A 19,105-nucleotide genomic window follows, 5' to 3' on the forward strand; every position below is an offset into this window, starting at 1 on the left:
TCCCCCATCCTACCCCAGTCGGAGTACCCACCAGCCCTCTTACCCTGTGGGACTTTCTCTGACCCAGGCCTCTGGGCCCCCACTGTCCCCACACCCTGGCCCAACATCCCACTCACTTGGACAGGAAGCCCCCGCTCTCACAGCGCTGATAGGCCTCACTGCCCTCCAGGAAGAGCAGCTCAGGCCAGTGGAGGACATCCACCAGCACGGACAGCTCGGCCTGCACCAGGGGCTTCAGCCGCTCTTCCAGGGCAGTGATGATATCCTGGGATGGGCAGGGCAGGGTCACCACCAGGCCCAAGAGACCACCAGGGTTTGGCGCCATCCCCCCACCCAAACACCTCCAGCCCTGTGCCTGTCTGAAGGACCCGGAACCCACAGAGATGCTTTGACAAAAATGTGACATCTGTCTGCTCAGAGCCCTTGGCTGGAAGCCACAAGATCTGGCTTTTCTCCCAGTCCCTCCTCTGGCTTTGTGTGACCTTTGGCAACCCTCTGTCCTCCCTGAGTCTTGGTCTCCTGCCACACTGGGATAACCCTACATACCAGCTCATGAGCCCAACAAGACAGTGGACAGAAATGTGGTACATAGACAGCAAGGTGCTGCAGGAGTGAGGGGTGGGCCGACCCCATCATGAGCTCCTACCCCCCACCAGCAGGCATCTTGGGCTCCTCAGTCTCCTCCTGCAGAGCCTGCCCTTAGCAGCCCCAGAGGAGGGGACAAGCTAACCAGCCCCTTCCTGGAAGTGTGGGCAGCATGGGAAGGAATGCCACCTGAGAACCTGCCCTTCCACAGGGGGAGAGCTGCTGAGTCAACCAAGCAGCTCCCGTGGCAGATGCCAGGCAGCCCCACACCCACCTGCAGCTTCTCAATGATGTTCTTGTAGTCCCACTGGTTGGCAGTGGGGGTGACGCGGGGGAAGGCCCGCGTGGCTGCCTTGTAGTTGGAGGCATTCCGCTGGGCTGCAGCTGCACAGCTGGCCCCACTGCTGAGCAGTGAGCTGATGTGGGCGTCCAGGTCCATGGGCAGTAAGATGGCCCGGCCCTTGGCTGGGTGGGAACGAAAGGGGCGCTGGAGGGCTGGTGTGTGTGTTGCTGGGTGGGGGTTGACCAGCCAGAGGCTAGGCTCAGGGCTGCAACACTGGGGAACAAGGTGAACTAGACTGAGGGGCTGGGATTCAGGGATGTCTACCGTGGCCCCCACCTAAGCCACCTCTACTAAAATGCAAGTACCAAGAAAACAGGGGTTTTGTTTTGTTCACTGCTGAATCGTCAGTGCCCAGAACATTGCCAGGCACACAGAAGGTGCTGATTTATCAAACAAATGAACAAAGGAATGAGGATAAAGCAATCAGAGAGGGCTTTATGGAGGAGGTAGGGAGGCCTTGAGTTGGGGGACAAAGCCTCAGGAGGATGTGGGAGAGGAGGGAAGGAGGCCCAAGTACAGGCGGAGAGGCAGAAACAGGGGGATGTGATGAGGCAGGACAGAGAGGATGAGCGGAGATGGTGAAGGGGCCACCTGAGGGACTGAGGTGCTTTCTTCCCCTTGTTAGGTAAAAAGAATTTCTGCCTCTTTGATTCTTCCCTGCTCTACTCTGAACCCTCCACTCCTCTCTCCCTCCTTCCTTCTCTCTCCAAGTGTCCCTAACAACCTACAGACCTCCCTGCTGCTTAAGACCATTTGTTTAAGCACAAAAACCCAAAATCAAGCAAACAAAAAACTCTAGCTGGTGAATGCCATCCAGCATTTTGCTCTGGGGAACTGACTCTGAAGAGAAAATAGCTTTTCTCAACTGCTAAGATGCCAATAGACACCAAGAAAGACTTACTGAGAACTGGGAGCAGATGGGCGAGTTTAGGGATAAGGTGTCTATTGTGAGGGCAGGCGTCCCTGTGGCAGCGGGTGGGGAGGGGTGCTGGCCAGTGTCCCTGGCACACTCACCCACCATGGCGAGGGTCCGGATGCAGGCCTCCACGGAGCCCTTGTGCTGCTGCTGCAGCCAGGGACACTCGAGGAGCCGTGTGGTGGATTGCAGCAGCTGCACCACAATCGTCTGGTGTGTCTGCAAGAGAACACACAACCCACTGCTGCGGCTTGATCCCCACCCCGGACAGCCCTAGACCCAGTGACCGGGCCCAGTGGGAATGGTCATGGGTAGAAGGACACGGCCTTCACCAGCCACCACATGCCTTTGTGCCAGATGGGAAAAGGCATCCCCAGTCCTTTCAGCAGTACACAACTTGCCCAACTGCACACAGCAGCCCTGTGAGTAACTCCCCAAGCCTGGGGTTCATAGCCATTGGCTGACCCTTTAAAAAATATTTCAAAATAAATTCATGTTGGACAGTGCCTGTGGCTCAATGGGTAGGGCACCGGCCCCATATACTCAGAGTGGCAGGTTCAAACCCGGGCCCAGCCAAACTGCAACAAAAAAATAGCCAGGCATTGTGGTGGGCACCTGTGGTCCCAGCTGCTTGGGAGGCTGAGGCGAGAGACTCGCCTAAGCCCAGGAGTTGGAGGTTGCTGTGAGCTGTGACGCCATAGCACTCTACCAAGGGCAACAAAGTGAGACTCTGTCTCTAAAAAAAAATAATTAATTAATTGATTAATGTTGTGAAAAGGAGACACATTCATATGGTTCAAAAACCAAAAGAGCATTGAGAGGTCTCACCCCCATCACCCTCATCCACCTACATCCTGTTGCTGCCTGGGGCTGATCAGAGGTAGGAAAAGCACAATTTGCCAGAGTCCCATGATGATGCCAAAGGCATCCCTGGACCCAAACAAATGTCAAAATAAACCCAGCCTTGCTAGGGGGCAGGACCCAGGATTTTTTTACTATTCTTGTATTATCCCCACCCCAGCCCCAGCCGCTGTATCCCCAGTAGCTCCTTTATTGGTTGATGTGTCCTTCCAGTGCTTCTATATGATTTTTTCTTTTTTAGACAGAGTCATTATGTCACCCTCGATAGAGTGCCGTGGTGTCACAGCTCACAGCAACCTCAAACTTTTGGGCTTAAGAGATTCTCTTGCGGGCGGCGCCTGTGGCTCAGTCGGTAGCGCGTCGGCCCCATATACCGAGGGTGGCGGGTTCAAACCCGGCCCCGGCTGAACTGCAAACCAAAAAATAGCTGGGCGTTGTGGCGGGCGCCTGTAGTCCCGGCTACTCGGGAGGCTGAGGCAGGAGAATCGCTTAAGCCCAGGAGTTGGAGGTTGCTGTGAGCTGTGTGATGCCATGGCACTCTACCGAGGGTGATAAAGTGAGACTCTGTCTCTACAAAAAAAAATTAAAAAAAAAAAAAGAGATTCTCTTGCCTCAGCCTCCCAAGTAGCTGGGATTACAGGCCACAACACCCAGACTATTTTTTTGTTGTACTTGTCGTTGTTTGGCAGGCCCAGGCTGGGTTGGAAGCCGCCTGCCCCAGTGTATGTGACCTGCGCCCTAGCCTCTGAGCTACAGTTGCCAAGCCTACTATATGATTTAGGTAGTATAACAGGGTCATTCTCAAGGGAACTGAGCCCTCTTTCATTGAGGAACTCTGAGGCTGGGAACTGGCTCATGCCAGGAAATCTGGGGGTCGACTGAAGGGCCACGACTCTTTGGGTGATTCAAATCAGGCATCTGTACACTAGCCTATAGTTTTTTTTCTCCTTATACAGATCAAGTAGGACTTCAGAAGGCTGCCTACCTTTTTCATTTCCAGAGACACCAAGATCAACTGGCCATCATGAACAATCTCTGCAAGTCAGACTATCATGACCACTGTATTGGCGCTGCTCTCCAGTGCCATAACCAAGTCCCCCTTATCTTTTGTGATAAGCACTGCCACCCCCAGGATACACATACCCACTGAACTTAGGAATTCCTATGATGGTACAGTTCCCATTGTTAACTCTTGACACACAGAAACTGTGGAATAATGGAAGTTTGTTTTAAACTGCTAAATTTGGGGTAGTTACACAGCATAGATAACTAATATACTTGTATATCTTTCTGCTAGTTTTTTATGCACAACCAAGTATGACCATGTATTTTTATTTACCCTGTCCCTACACAAAATCCAGCCATGTCAGTCGTGGCAGGGGGCAAGAGAATCTCACCTGCAGGGAGGTGCTATTCTCAGAGAATGGGGAGCTGAAAAAGGCATTGATGGTGTCTAGCACGACGGTCAGCACGTACTTCTCCAGTGTGGGGTCAGCCAGGCGCTTCTCACGCTTGCTACAGACCTAAGGCAGGAGAAAAAAAATGCCTGGGGGGTCCACACATAGGGCGCCTCCACTCCCACCCTCCTGGGGGGCTGCCAAGACCCCCAACCATGACCCTGCCTCCACGGGCCCCACGGGGACATACCCGAGCCATGTCTAGGGTGAAGTTCTCAAAGAGTGTCCAGATGTGGTTGCTGGTGTAGATCTCCTTCATCTCCACCTCCGTGTCTACATAGCAGTGGTTCACGAAGTTCACATAGGCCATTTTCACCTAAACAGTTGGTGAGAAGCCAGGAGCATGAGCAGGGCCACCTGGCCAGGCTCTTTCCCTTGCACTGGGCCCACTCCCCGGCACCCCCACTCCTGTCCACTCCCCTGACATCTCTACAGTTCCCTTGTCCTGTCTACCCATGGCAGGACTCAGCAGCTGCCTTGGCCTGGCTCCAACCCGCTCCATACCTGCAGCCCTCTCTCCCAGTCCCCGAGGACCCCCACCTCAGTGATGCAGTCCTCATGAGTCACCACAGACACCACGTCCTCCAGTGGCAGCAGAGAGGTGCACTTGATTTCAGTGTAGACGTTCTTGCCCTCAGCACAGGCGGCCAGCAGGTCCACCAGGGAGATGTGGTACATGAGGGGGCTGTGGTCCTCCACGCCGTCACGGGCAGCCTTCATCATGTCCAGCAGGTGGGCCAGTGAGGCCTTATCATTGTAGAACACGACCACATCGTCACCCGCATTGGTCAGCTATGGGGGCAGGGGGCATGTGTCAGACTCCCTCAGCCCAGCAGGCCTGGGTCCCCTCTCCTGTGCTTACCAGGGAGAGACTGGGATTCTAACAGCAGCCTTTGCCTGCACTCAGGAAAACCCTCCCCTACCTATGTTTCTCAGCTATGTCTCAGGCCTTCTGCCATCAGACAGTAACTCCTCAACCCAGAAAGTCCCCCCTTCTCTCGTTGGAAAGAAGCCCCACTTGGGCTCATCTCAGAGGCAGCTTCCTCCAGGAAGCCCTCTCTAATCCCACTCCACCTGGCTTATCCTCCCTGTGCTCCTACTGCGTGCTATTTAAACCTCCGTGGAGCACACACTGCATCCCTCTCGTATACAGGTTGTGTTAATCACAGTGATATAACCATAGTGATCAATAGTTAACATTGCAGGCACTTTCAGCTCATCCCATCTCATTTACAACGTCCCCACCATACTCGTCACCCCCTGCCCACAGTGTAAGATGCTCAAGGGCAGAGACCATGTGAGGTCCAGGTTTAGATTCAGCCCTTTATCCTTTGTGCCTTCTTCAGTTAACAGCTGTTTTCTGGAGTCCTACCCTGTGCCAGACATTGTCCCAGCTACCTGCCCCACCCAGGGCTGACACTCAGCTGGCTTCCCCAGGTACATGCAGTCCTTGGCTCATGGCAGGCGCTTCATTTCTTTCAACCATGTTGTCTGAGTTCTACTAAGTTACTAATGCCACTGAGCCCCTGCTTGAGTTCTGTTAGGCCTGAAGCCCAAGTTCTACCAGACCTGCAGCCTCAGTTCTCCCTGTGTCCCCTCCATGGCACAGCAGATGAGTGTTCCTTTTGTGTCCCACCACCCGCTGTCCCTGAGCGCCCCTGGGCCGTGCCCTCACCTCAGTCATGATCATGTCCTGGCACTTCTTGACGTACTTGCCCTCAGCCTTGATGACAGTGTGCAGGAAGTCCAGGTACTGCACATGGCGCCCGTGGGTGGCCAGCAGGTGCACAAAGTGCTGGAGCACAGGCTCGCTGATCTCAGAGCACAGCTGGTAGTTGTTCAGGAAGATGTGCTGCATGGTCTCTGCCTCCAGGAGCTTTGGGTGGGTGGGGCATCCATCAGAAAGGGGGTCTGAGCACCGCCCCACCGCCTAGGGGCCCTCAGCCCCGTGCCCTCACCCCAGGTGTGAGGAAGAGGTGCAGGTGCTTGTGCAGCAGGGCCTGGTTGCCAGGGTTTCCTGCACAGAACTTCTGCAGGAACTGGTGTGTGTATCGCAGGATCTCCATCATCTTGGCATCACCCTGGGCAGAGAAGGCAGGAAGAGGGTGCTGGGCCCACCATGGAGGGAGGGAGGCAAGGCCCAAGCTCAGACAGGCATAGGGGTGGGCTGGGCTTGGAATGGAGACCATGAAGAAGCCAGCATAAGGCAAAAGCTGGGCACACAGGATAAGATGGAAATGTAGGGCAGAGGCTGTGAAGCAGAGATGAGGCTAGAGAGGGGCCGAGGTCAGAGTCAGAGCCAGGGAGAGGTGGGGACTCATCAAGGTCCAGATCAGACAAGGTGAGGGGCCAAGAGTCACAGGCTGATATGAGACTAAGACTGGACACAGGAGACTGGGCGTGCTTGGCGCATGTGTCTAATTCCAGCACTCTGGAAGACCAAGGTGGGTAGATTGCTTGAGCTTAGGAATTCGAAACCTGCCTAAGAAGAGTAAGACCCTGTCTCTAAAAATAGCCAGGCGTTGTGGTGAGCGCCTATAGTCCCAGCTACTTGGGAGGCTGAGGCAAGAGGATTGCTTGAGCCCAAGAATTTGAGGTTGCTGTGAGCTATGACACCATAGCACTCTACCGAGGGTGACAAAGTAAAACTCTAAGAGAAGAGAAGAGAAGAAAAAAGAAAATAAAAGAAAAAAGAACAGAAAAGAAAAGAAGAGAAAGAAAGAAAAAGAAAAATTAGCTGGGTATAATGGCACCTATAGTCCTAGCTACTTATGAGGCTGAGGCTGGAGGATCACTTGAGACCAAGAGTTGAGGTTGCTGTAAGCTAGGCTGACACTATGGCACTCTAGCCTGGGCAACAGAGTGAGACTTTATCTCAAAAAAAGAAAAAAAGACTGGTGGGCGGTGCCTGTGGCTCAAAGGAGTAGAGCGCCGGCCCCATATGCCGGAGGTGTTGGGTTCAAACCCAGCCCCGGCCAAAAACAGCAAAAAAAAGAAAAAAAGACAGGAAACAGGAGCAGGCTGGGCCTAGGGACAAGGCTGGGTGAGATGTCAGAGGGAGTCAAGGACAAGGATCACAATAAGTGCTCAAGATGAGGCCAGCATTAATATCCCGGGTCAAGGAGAAGCTGGGGCCAGATTAGGGTCAATGTGGGTCACAGCAAGGAAGCTGAGGCTCAAAGTGGAGAAGAAGCTGAGATCATCAGGGATAGGCTTGCAGGGGCAAGAATCTGGGGTCAGGGTCAAGAATCAGTGTTAGGTGGAGACACATCAAGGTCAAAATGGATCAGGATGAAGGGTAGAGGGCCAAAGGCTGAGAAGATACAAAGATCAGATTCAAAGGTCAAGATGTGTCTGGAACGGGTCAGTATAAAAGCTCAAAGTGAGGCTGGCGAGGTAAACATAGGGACTGGTATACAGCTTGGGTCAGGTTAAAGTTCAAAATTCAGAGCACCTTGTCATAGGGGATCTGCAGCAGGTCCAGCATGACCTTGTGGGCGTCCATGTTCTTGAGCAGCCGTTGCTGCTTCTTCCTCATCTGCTCCCCAACCCCACACATCTTGTTCAGCCGCTCCAGGATCTGGGGAGAGATGGGTGAGCCTAGGGCCCTTCCTCTGCCCACCAGGCTGCCCTTTGCCTGGCTCACACAGCCAAGTTCTCACTTGCATCCAGGACAGGAAGGAGGAAGGAGGTCACAGATGCTGAATCAGAGTGTCACAACAAAACAGGGAAGCACTAAAAACCCAATTCTACCCACAAAAGTAAACAGAACTATATGACTGAAGTGGAATTTCATGAAACTCCTTCAGCTTTAAAATAATTCCATCTGGACCCTGGCAGTGCTGTTGTTAACAGGCAGGGAAGGCCGGAAGATGTCTATTTTGAGGGCCCATGGCTGGCAAAGGTGGAAGTACAGGAGGCCTGACCAGCAGGTCAGCAGAGCCCTAGCCCCAGGACCCTCGGCCACTCACGCCTTTGACGATCTGGTAGTTCTCACTGCTCTTCTCCCCAGGTGGGTGCGGAAAGCCCTCTTCATCCGTGGGCCGCTGGGAGCATAGAGAGGTCAGCCAGGCCCACCCTCTCAGGAGTCCTGTCCCGGCTTCCTGCAGCCCTGCTCACCTCCTTCTTGTCCTTGGCAGTGCCTGTGTCCACCTCCTCGCCCTTGCCGCTGCCCTTCTTGTCCACCCACAGCTCTGACTTCTCCACCATGGTCCGCAGCCGGTCCAGCTCTGACTTGATCACCTTATAGTTCTCCACATCCTGGGCAGAGATCAGCAGCTGTACCTGCAGGTGAAGGATGAGCCTGGCTGGTAAGATGCCTCCCAGGGCTACCTGAAGAACTACCCTAGTCCAGAATTCCCACCTGTCCCTGGAATTGCCCCTCCACCAGTGTCCCTCTCCACCAAGCCAAATCCTACTTAATATTTATGACCCTGCCATAAGCCCACCACCTCCAGCTCCCTGAGCTGCTACATCACCTGTCTTCAGTTACTCACTAACTACTGTCACTTGTCCACTCAGATCCCAAACAGGCAGGGCAAAGCATTCTGGCATCAACGAACACTGGCTGAAAGTGGAAACTGAACTCTGAAGACCTGGGCCTGCATCTGACTGCCACCTTCCTCACTCTGGGTCAGTGGGCATGGGAGGAAAGCTCCATGGGCCTCGACTTCTCCCTGCCTCACATGGGAGGGAATAAGGGAGTAGTAACTACCCCACCAGGGCTGCCGCAGGAATTCCGTAAGATGGTGCAAGCCCAGGGCTCGGCGCCTGGCACACTTAAGCACTTACTCTTCCAGGCCTGCACCGAGTTGTACAAAGGGAGCTGTCAATACTAAGTGACAGCACAATAAAAAGCACCAGTCACCTCAGTAAGGGCTGCCTGCATGCTAGGTGCACATAATAGTTTGCAACCTGTAAAGTGCTGTCCACATGGTAAGAAATGGCAGGCAATGAGTCAAGCAGGAAAGAGACAAAGGTGGCCAAGACTTGAACCTCTCCTTTAATGAGCTCAGCAAGGCTGAAACCCCAAATGTGCATGCTAAGTTCCCCCCTGAGTTGGGAGTTTTTTAATCATCATTTACCCCCAGCACCCAGCACAGGCCTAATGCTCGGTGCCAGTGCCAGGTAGTCCTGTCACCTGCTTGAAGGTGTGCATGGCTTCCTGGCGCTGGCTGAAGTGCTTGAAGAGCAGCTGCAGGGCGCCCGAGACCAGTGGTGCGTAGTCGTGCATGGTCAGGTGGATGAGCACGCGCAGGAACATGCGGCCACCCTCATCATCCACCTCCAGCATGCTGCTGGTCTTCCTGCGGGGACAGGCACAGGGGCAGCCCCTGCTGTCCCAGTGGTGCAGGGACCCTGGCACAAGCACCCTCCCCGCTACCCACTCAGCAGATGCAGTGCCAGTCTACATTTACTAAAAATACTGATGCTTTCTCAGCAGTCTGTAAACTGCCTGAGCCCCTCCCCCGCAGTGACCCCACGTCTCCTGGGATCCCTCAGGGCTCCCTTGGTTAAACCACTGAAGCAAGGACCCCCTCACCAAGAGGATGTACACAGAGCACAGAGATGGAGAAAGCATCATGTTTTTATTTTTACCAACCTCTAACCAAAAGATAGCATTTCCTTCAATGAGGAAATATCAGTGCTACCTGTGAGTTTGTCACCAATAAAAATCACAGATGTTTTCATATCACCTCAGAGTTGTTAACAGAAATCATGAAATAACGTTTACATTCATCACTACTTCAAGTAATGGTGCTAATTACACCCACTGGGACAGCTTGTTATTTAATGTGTTAATAAAGAGGCACATATATAACTGTCACTTCAAATTGGTTTTCCTCAATATTTTGATAACTGTGCCTCAAAGCCATTGGTTTCCTTTGTAATTGTATGTGCTTTATTTTATGAATTTAAAATTAATATTCTGTGAAGGGGGGTCTGCAGGCTCTGCTGGATGCCAGGGAAGAGCCTGGCACCAAAATGGTAAGAGCTTGCAGGGACCCCTCCCCACTCTAGCCTGTCAAGCCAAATATCCCCCACATCTCCTCCCTGCTGTGGAACCATCCATCCAGCTCCCTGACTCAAGTCCTACTGCACAATTAGAGGCACAACTGCCCATAGTTGAGTCAGGGGGTGGCCAGGAGGATTAGATCTAAGTAGCCCCTAGATCCCTGAGCCTGGGTGGGGAAGAGTCAGAGCACAAAGCCTGGTGAAGGTCTGTGTGGGGGGAGGGAGGGGTGACAGAGGAGGGAAAGCCAGCTCACAGCCCAGGAAACCCGCCCAACCCAAGAGCAGTGTCAAACCTGCCAACCCCATACACAGCCTCCTATTTCCACCCTGGCCTCACCCCACTCCAAACATGGCCTCTGCCTGCTCCCCAATGCGATCCAGGTTCATGTTGGCAGCTGTGGGGAACAGGAGGTAGATGGGGACAAGTGGTCAGTCCATTACCAGGAAAGATGGGGAGCACAGGGAGAGCTCCGTCCACCTCCTGCAGTAATAGCTGGGTAGCAGCCCTTCTACCTGTCCCTCCCTGGAGAGGAAGTTCAGGGTTGCTGGGACGGAGTAAGTAGGGTCAGAACCATGGGTGCTCACTGCTCTGTGGGGCAGGACCAGCATGAACAGAGGTACCAGCTGAGAATCAAAAGACCAGGTGCTAGATTCTGACTCTGATTGGCTGTGACCTTGGGCAAGTCCCTGCTCTCCCGTGGGCCTCAGTTTCCCGATTTAGGAAATGAAAGGAAGGGTCCTTGCCCTTCCCTGTTACTTTGGCAATTAAATGAGATGATGGAAAGAAAAGACCCTGCAGACTGGGGAAAAGGGCAGAGCAGGGGATCTGGCTCCACTCCACTGCCCACTGCCCACTGCCCCTAGTCAGCCACGAAGCTGCAGCCTGAGGTGGGGAGAGGGACTCACTGGTGGAGTCGAAGGCGGGGGCTGTGCCATCGGCACCACTGTCCTGCATGGGGAACACCTCCACAAACTCCTTCTTGAAGACAGACAGCAGGTAGGAGATGCGGTAATCCAGGCGGACGTTGAGAATAAACTGGAGAGGAGGGGAAAGGGTGAGGACTGATCTGAGGTCAAAGGCCCTTCCTCCTCCATGAGAGGTAAGGGGGACCCCAAATGGGCTTATCACTTGGGGAGGGTCCTCAGAACAGATGTTCACAGATGCTCCAGGACCCCAGCTCCTGCCGCAGTCCAGGGGAATAGTGAGGCAGGGAGCCCCCCACTCCAGCCCATTCAGTCCCTCTTCCCCAGGCTGGACACTGACAGGAAAGGGAAGGAAAGTTAGGCCAACTCTCATCCTCCTATCCCACTTAGCCACAGTCCCTGGGGATCTCAGAAAGAAAGAGAGACTGAGGAAGCAGGAGAAGCCATTAAGGGGTAAGGGGGAGGGCACAGGGATTACAGACAGCCTTGCCTGGTCTCTGTCCACAGGGGCACAGAGCCTCTGGCCATACTCCAGAATGCAGACATGCAAACTCCCTCCTCTGACTCCCCAGCCAGAGTGGGTCCCCCGCAGAGGTCACTGCATTCATTACCTTTCCTGCCCTCTACTGACAGCAAAGCAAAACCAAGAATCCTTATCCCTCCTCAAGACCCCATAAGTTCCTTCCTTGGGTACCACTGGAGTCTCAGATGAGACCAGAACAAGAACAACTCCTCCACCTCACCACAAAATAGGTTCTCAAATCCAGCTCTGCTTCAAACTCCCCATGACCTTGGAAAAGTCCCTCCCTCCTTTTACTTTCCTCATCTGTAAAAATGGGAGGATTAAGCTAGGAGGGTTTATCACAACACAGACTGTGGACCCCACCTGCAGTGCTCTTGACTCAGTAGGTCTAGGATGAGATCCAAGAATGTGCAATACTTCTGACAAGTTCCCAGGTGATGCTAATGCTACTGGCTGAAGGACCACGCTTTGAGAATTGCCTGACAGAGATCACTGTGGAGGCTTCTAGTATCAAATACTGAAATCTGAAGGGTTCACAGTGACTGCCCCTATTCCCAGGCCCTCTCCAAGGCTCTTGGCCCAGTCACCTGCAGGATTTCCAGGATCTTCAGTTTGGTCTCCATCACCACAATGTCTTCATTCTCCTCAAACTTGCTTCTATCCAGTGGCTCAGCAGCACCAGCACCAGCAGGCAGGCTCGGGCCACCAAAGACAGACTGCTTGCGGCTCAGCATCATGGTAGACATCATGTGCCCCACACCTTGGATGGACCGCCTCACATTCTTGCCTGTGGAGCAAGGAACAAAAAAGGTGGTTTGAGGGTACACAGCAGGGATCCCTGGTCTGACGAGGAGGCAGAGTATGTGCCCTGTCTGTGTTAGCTGCAAGATAAAGCCTTGCTAAGGAAGGGACAGGGCTACCCAGGAGGGCTACCCAGGTGAGCTTTAAGCCAAATCTGAGAAAAGCAAGGAGGGCCAGGGCAAAGGTGAGTTCTGTGGGCACATGGGTAAGAATTCTCTATGGGAAATGCTAAGAGCTGCTGCAGAGAATAGGGGACTAAGGAACACTGTGGCGGGGGCCCTAAAAAGCAGGTGCCAAACTCTAGGTATTCTTGTTTAGAAGAGTTTATGTGGCCTAGGATTGCCTGAGAGGGCAGGGCTGCACCTCATCCCTCAGGCTGTGCCTTCCTTCATCCTCACACTCCAGATGCCAGGGCTGTTGTCTCCTCTGTGATGGTGGTTCCATGATAGCTGGGCTCTGTCTCCCCTCCTCCCTCATTATCTCCTCCCCTAAGGTCTCCACAGTGGCTGGTCCAGCCAAGGTAGGAGGGAACTGGGGCTCAGACGCCCCCTGCAGCACAGCCAGGAGGAAGGCTGCACAGGGGGCTGATAAGAGGGGAGGACCTCAGGGCTAAGAGGAGGCCCAAGCTGGGCAGAGGTCTCACCGCCTGGATCCTCATAGGCCTGCAGTATGGCCGGGGGCCCCTGCACGCAGTCAATGATGCCCAGCAGCGTGCGAGTGAGCCTCAGCAACTCGCTGAAGCTGTAGAAGCCAAAGTAGATGAGATTGTGCGCCAGGCTGACCACCTGCAGAGATGGGATGTGGCTGATGTAAGAGTGGGCATGGCCAATACACACAGGGCGGGGCTTCATGGAGGGCAGACCAGGGCCTAGGAAACAGCCATGAGGGTGGGGTTCCCAGGAGAGTGGGGTCTCAGGAAAGGCCCTCCCTGACTGAAAGGGTGAGTGGCCCAGGGAGGGCAGCCACAGGATCAGAACAGATGCCTACCACTTGAAGAACCCCACGGTCTATCCCTCTATGCTATCCCCCTGCACTGGCTGGGGGCATGGCAGGAAGTGGGGTCATAGAAACCACAACCCACCCTTGGGTGCAGCCTGAGGCGGGTGGGGCACAACCCAGAGTCACTCTGACCCCCAAGTCCCAGGCACTCCCCCAGCCACCTCGAAGGTGAGCTTGTTCTTCTCCTCATTGGCAAAGGGCACGGCCTCGCTGACCACATTGTTGAGGTAGTCCTCGACGAATTCCATGGTGCTGGCAAACTTGTTCTTCTTGTCATCTCGGGAAGCATTGAGGTTGGAATCATAGCTGGGGGTGGAAGCGACAAGGCTTAAGGATCCCTGCAACCTGCCCACCCTAGCCTCTGCTCCAGCCCCACCTGCACGCCCCCCACCCCTCTCACTCCTTGATGGTGATGGCTGTGGGGATCTCAGTCCAGAGGCGGGCAAACTTGACAGGTGTGACCAGCTCCTGGGGGTCACGGTCCACGTGCACGTGCAGCATCAGGTGGCAGAAGGAGGCACGCAGGTCAAAGGGCAGCATCTCATCCGCCATGCACAGGAAGATCAGGTCCACACCCAGCTGCTGGGAGATCTCATCAATGGCCAGGTACTGCCGGTCCAGGCACATGCGGGCAAAGAGCTTCAGCTGGTACCTACAGGGCAGGGAGGACAGTGAGAACAGGGAAGTTGGGGGCCAGGGAGAAGGGATTTGGTTACAGCCCCTACAACAATAAGGAAAAATTCTGAGTTAGCTGAATGGAAAGCCCATCCATAATGACCAGTATTTGCAATTCTGTCCCTTCTTGCTTAGGAGGAAAAACACCTTCTGAAACAGGACAGGGTGTCTGGGAAGAAGGGTGTCTGAGATGAGAGGGTGGGAAGTGGGAGGTACTAAGAGCTAGCCTAGGGCAGAGAGAGTGAGGACAAGCCAGGAAAGAGGAGAAGAGTAGAAATATGAAAATGAGGGATACTGGGAGCTCTGCTGTGCCCTGGGCCACGCCATGCCCTTTCTGCCTCAGAGACCATTGGCTCTGGAGCCAGACACCTGGGTGTGAACCATGGCTCCCCACTTAGGGCTGTGTAGCCTTGGACAAGTTCCTTTATCTCTCTGTGCCTCCATTTCCCCAGCTTTACAAGCTGGGCAATGATAGTACCTACATCATAGGGTTGCTGTTGAGGCTCAAATGGTGACCAGGTGAAGTGCTTAGAACAGCGCCTGGCACATGGCAAGCATTTAAGAAGAGCACCTGGTGCTATTAATAAAAATATGTATGTTTGGAATCAGGCTGGGTTTCTTTGAAGCCTGGTTATTGTGCTGAACCTGGCCTCAAGGCCACCCCATGCTATTTCTTCACTCAGCCTTCCCGGTCTGAGCTTCACGGTGAGGGATGGAGGCAGGGACACCTCTTCCTGAGCAGGTAGGAGCCATACTTGAAGCTGGCAGAGCTTACCTGTCAGCTGGAATAGACTGCGGCCCACTCAGAAGTCCCACGGGGAGGAGAGGGGGTCAGTGGTGCACAGGGGGGAGGGGAGGGGCTAGGCACCTGTAGTAGCTGAGCACGTTCTCGTCATGGGCGTTGCCAGCCCTCGCCTCCTGGGCCAGCTGCCTCACACTCTTCTCATGATGCTCGTTATTCTTGTCTGTCCAAGTGAGCCACACTTCCTCCTCTGAGTACTCGATGCTCAGGTACTCGTGGGACTGGGCCATCTCCTTCACGGGCCGGAGCCTGCAGGCCAGCAGCACTCATCACACGACGCCAGAGCTAGGGCCAGGACCCAGGCCCCGCACACACCCAGCCACATTGGGCTCTCCTCCCTGACCATGGCCGTTGCCAGGCCAGCTGTGGTTCCAACACTGCCTCCCACTGGGCACGAATTTCCATCTTGGGAACCAGATGGACCATGAGCATCTCAAAGGCAGGGTCCTTAGCTCATTCTCCTCTGTGTTCCTTCACCCTCCCCCACAGTGCTGGGCACAGCAGACACTGGGTTCACGTCTGCAGAAAGCAAGGGCATCAGCTCCAGACAGGGCCCGAGCTCTAAGGCAGCTGTGGGCAGGGTAGGTTGAAACCCAGGCGTGGCCCCTGGGCTGTGGGTGGAGGCAGTGCAGCACTCACTCAGTTTGGATGAGAATGTCACTGTTCTTGGGGTCCAGTACACACTTGCAAATGAGCTCCTGGGTGACAGGGATGGCGATGTGATTGGAAACACACAAGTCAGAGAGGTAGTCCAGGAACCTGGGGTGATAACAGCAGGGTATGGGAGGGGCTCAGAGGCTGGCTCTATAGACACAAAGCCCGCCCTCCCTTCCCCACCTGGCAGCACTGGTCCCCCGGAAGCAGCTTACTGCCCACTGCCCCTGTGCTCTCCCATGCCTTGCAGGTAGGTGGGATGGACTCCCAGCTGCCCAGGGAAGGACAACCCAGGGCATCACTCTGGGGCTGGGAGGAAAGCTAGCTGTGGGCCCAAGGGTCAGAGTGAAGGGAGACAAAGGCCAAGGTGACATTTAAAATGTTTAACAACTGGTTCAGTACAGGCAGTGACTTTGTCACCAGAAAAGGATCTTGGGAGCCTCCTGCTATATACCAGGAGTCTCTCCTCTTATTGCTAGAGTGGGCCAAATTTGGGAAGGTCCCAAACAGAGACTGGGAAGACCACGGCCGCAGGGAGGTGACAGTTTACCAACAGGTGCAGACCTACAGGGTGGCCATAAAGCCACCGTATATTTTGATGTTTTAACAACCAGCACCTTTAGACTTCCTACCATGGGCAGAGGAGGGAGGAGGGAGGAGGGCAGGTCGGGCCCACCTGGGCTCCCGGTTCTTCCGCACTAGGCTGACAAAGGTCTCCACCTCAGTCTTGGTGATGTGCTTCTCCAGGAGCTTGCGGTTGTTGTGCAGCAGGGCAGTGATGGTGTCCTCAGCCAGGATGTCATAGCCAATCTGGGACTGCATCATCCCAAACTGCTTAGCAATGTGCTCCTGAGGGACAGATGGGCCCGGGTCACAGACAGCCACAGGTGGGGCACAGAGCCCCAGCTGTGATCCGGAACAGTGCCCTAGACCCTGATAGAGACCCAGTACAGGCAAGGAACCCACGACCCTAGAAAGGAGGAGGGCTGCGGAGGAAGCCAGCACCAAGCAGAAGAGTGGCTTTATATTATAGTCATATAGCTGCTGGTCTGTCTCCCCTACCAGAGGGAAACCTGCTCGAGGGCAGGGACCTTGTCCATCTGGCAGGACCAACTACATAATGTGTGGAGCCCGGTGCAAAATTCAACAGCAGAGCACTGAGCCCAGCTTGAGGCCTTGTGAGCACTTAGCCAGGCTGCACACCCAGGAGGGCATGTGCCTGAGGAAATTCACACTGATGAATGGACAGTAAGGGAGTGAGTGAGTGAGCAGCACCACAGCGGCCCACCTGGTTCTTGCGGTAGTCCTCCTGGGAGTGCCGAAGCACGCGGTAGCACAGGCGGAACATGTGCTGATAAGGGGCATTCTTCTGGTCGGACAACTCCTCCAGCCGCACCAGGGGACCCTCACCCCCCTTGTCACGGAATGGGGCCTTCAGAATGCCAAAGATCTGGGGGAACGCAGAGGGTGAGCAAGGATAACTCCGTATCTGCCTGCACCTGTAACTGTCCCACCTGACCCTTCCCTAAAGCCACCCCTGACATCCGCCACAAGCTGATTCTTAGCTGGACCACACCAGCCCCAATTCCAGCCCTAACTCTCCCCAGTCTTGGCCAATGCTGACCTCAGCCCGTCCCTCCCTGACACAATTCTAATCCCAACTCAGAGCAGGGGCCTGACTCAGCACATGAGGGAAGAGAGGAAGTCACCACACCTCAGGGGTCTGAGGCTAAGAAAAAGGCAGGCCAGGCCACTGTGGGCAGAGCCTAAGCAATCAGACTCAGGCCTGCCATATCAGAAAAATGTGACATAGGCTGGGAGCATTGGCTCATGCCTGTAATCCTCATACTGTGGGAGGCTGAGGCAGGTGGATTGCTTGAGTTCAGGAGTTCAAGACCATCCTGAGCAAAAGCGAGATTCCTTCTCAACTAAAAATAGAAAAACTAGCTGGGTGTGGTGGCAGGCACCTGTAGTCTCAGCTACTTGGGAGGCTTGAGGCGAGAGGATTGTTTGAGCCTAAGAGTTTGAGGTTGCCGTGAGCTATCACACCACAGTACTCTACCAAAGATAACAAAGTGAGACTCTATCTCAAAAAAAAAATGAAAAATAATAACATAATTTCAAAAATAAAAAAAGCAGGGGTTGGTGGATGAAAAAGACTGCTGGAACAGAGACCAAAGAGAGAGAACAACTGAATGGAATGAAAAAAACCTTAGTTGGATCCTGGTTTAAAAAATAAGCTTTGGGACAGGCACAGTGGCTCACATCTATAAACCTAGCACTCTGGGAGGCCGAGGCAGGTAGATAGTTTGAGCTCAGGAGTTTCAGACCAGCCTGAGCCGAGAGTGAGACCTCATCTCTACTAAAAATAGAAAAACTAGCTCGGCTCAGTGCCTGTGGCTCAAGCAGCTAAGGTCCAGCCTCATACACCAGAGCTGGCAGATTCGAATCCAGCCTGAGCCTGCCAAACAACAATGACAACTGCAACCAAAAATAGCCGGGCGTTGTGGCAGGTGCCTGTGGTCCCAGCTACTTGGGAGGCTGAGGCAAGAGAATCGCTTAAGCCCAGGAGTTTGAGGTCGCTGTGAGCTATGATGCCACAGCACTCTACCCAGGAGGACAGCTTGAGGCTCTCTCTAAAAAAAAAAAAAGAAAAAAGAAAAACTAGCTGGGCATGGTGGTGGGTGCCTGTAGTCCCAGCTACCCAGGAAGCTGAGGCAAGAATAATTGCTTGAGCCCAGGAGTTTGAGATTGCTGTGAGCTATGATGAATGACATCCTAGCACTCTATCCAGGGCACCAGAGTAAGACTCTGTCTCAAAAAGAAAAAAAAAAGAAACAAAGAGAAAAAAAGCTTTAAAAAGACATACATTTGGGGAAAGTTAGGGAAATTTGATGGGTAAGTAGTAATACCCAGTCTTAGGTATTACTTAGGCATTAATTTTCTTAGGTATGTTAATGGTACTGTGGTTATACAGGATCATGTCCTTATTCTTAGGAGATCATGCTGAAAAATTTCAGGATAGGCACAACCTACAGTCGAACCTCCATAGCTGACTACCTCCCTACACCAACCACCTCAAGTTGACCTAATTTTCTTTCTTTTTTTGAGATAGTCTCACTTTATTGCCTTCCAAAGAGTGCCGTGGAGGCACAGCTCACAGCAACCTCCAACTCCTGGGCTTAAGCAATTTTCTTGCCTCAGCCTCCTGTCAAGTTGACCTAATTTTCATAGACCAGACATGCATCACATGTACCTATCAGCACACAGGCCTAGTTCCTTATGTCAACCACCTCTGTGTGTTGACAAGTTTGTGACAGTCCCTGGGGTGGTCAACTTACAGAGGCTCTACTGGATTTGAACTGCATGGATGGAGGGATGGATGCACAGACAGTTACATAAATCCAAACTGGCAAAATGGTAACAACTGAATTCAGATGGCAGGTGCACCATGTTGGCCATACTATTCTTTAAATATTTTCTCAACATTTGAAAATCGTCATGATAAAAACTTAGGAAAGGTTTTGTTTTAAAATGCCAAGTTCTGGGC

General features: G+C 53.6%; 1 protein-coding gene across 1 annotated transcript in view; it reads right to left on the minus strand.

The window, feature by feature from the left end:
* The window catches only part of ITPR3 (inositol 1,4,5-trisphosphate receptor type 3), a 68,662-nt gene that overhangs the window by 12,802 nt on the left and 36,755 nt on the right, over positions 1-19,105 (minus strand). The window contains exons 15-36 of the mRNA XM_053601564.1: positions 16,844-17,005; positions 16,232-16,404; positions 15,541-15,660; positions 14,968-15,150; positions 13,825-14,076; positions 13,586-13,730; positions 13,069-13,210; positions 12,212-12,411; positions 11,084-11,213; positions 10,515-10,572; positions 9,303-9,468; positions 8,282-8,446; positions 8,134-8,208; positions 7,617-7,742; positions 6,121-6,243; positions 5,838-6,038; positions 4,703-4,954; positions 4,353-4,478; positions 4,103-4,228; positions 1,943-2,063; positions 860-1,050; positions 117-265 (exon numbers count right to left, since the gene is read on the minus strand). Coding sequence (XP_053457539.1) covers positions 117-265; positions 860-1,050; positions 1,943-2,063; positions 4,103-4,228; positions 4,353-4,478; positions 4,703-4,954; positions 5,838-6,038; positions 6,121-6,243; positions 7,617-7,742; positions 8,134-8,208; positions 8,282-8,446; positions 9,303-9,468; positions 10,515-10,572; positions 11,084-11,213; positions 12,212-12,411; positions 13,069-13,210; positions 13,586-13,730; positions 13,825-14,076; positions 14,968-15,150; positions 15,541-15,660; positions 16,232-16,404; positions 16,844-17,005 — 3,386 coding nt within the window. The remainder of the gene's footprint in view (positions 1-116; positions 266-859; positions 1,051-1,942; positions 2,064-4,102; positions 4,229-4,352; positions 4,479-4,702; positions 4,955-5,837; positions 6,039-6,120; positions 6,244-7,616; positions 7,743-8,133; positions 8,209-8,281; positions 8,447-9,302; positions 9,469-10,514; positions 10,573-11,083; positions 11,214-12,211; positions 12,412-13,068; positions 13,211-13,585; positions 13,731-13,824; positions 14,077-14,967; positions 15,151-15,540; positions 15,661-16,231; positions 16,405-16,843; positions 17,006-19,105) is intronic.

This window comes from Nycticebus coucang, chromosome 9, assembly GCF_027406575.1.
Source record: "Nycticebus coucang isolate mNycCou1 chromosome 9, mNycCou1.pri, whole genome shotgun sequence".
Classification (NCBI taxonomy): Eukaryota; Metazoa; Chordata; class Mammalia; order Primates; family Lorisidae; genus Nycticebus; species Nycticebus coucang.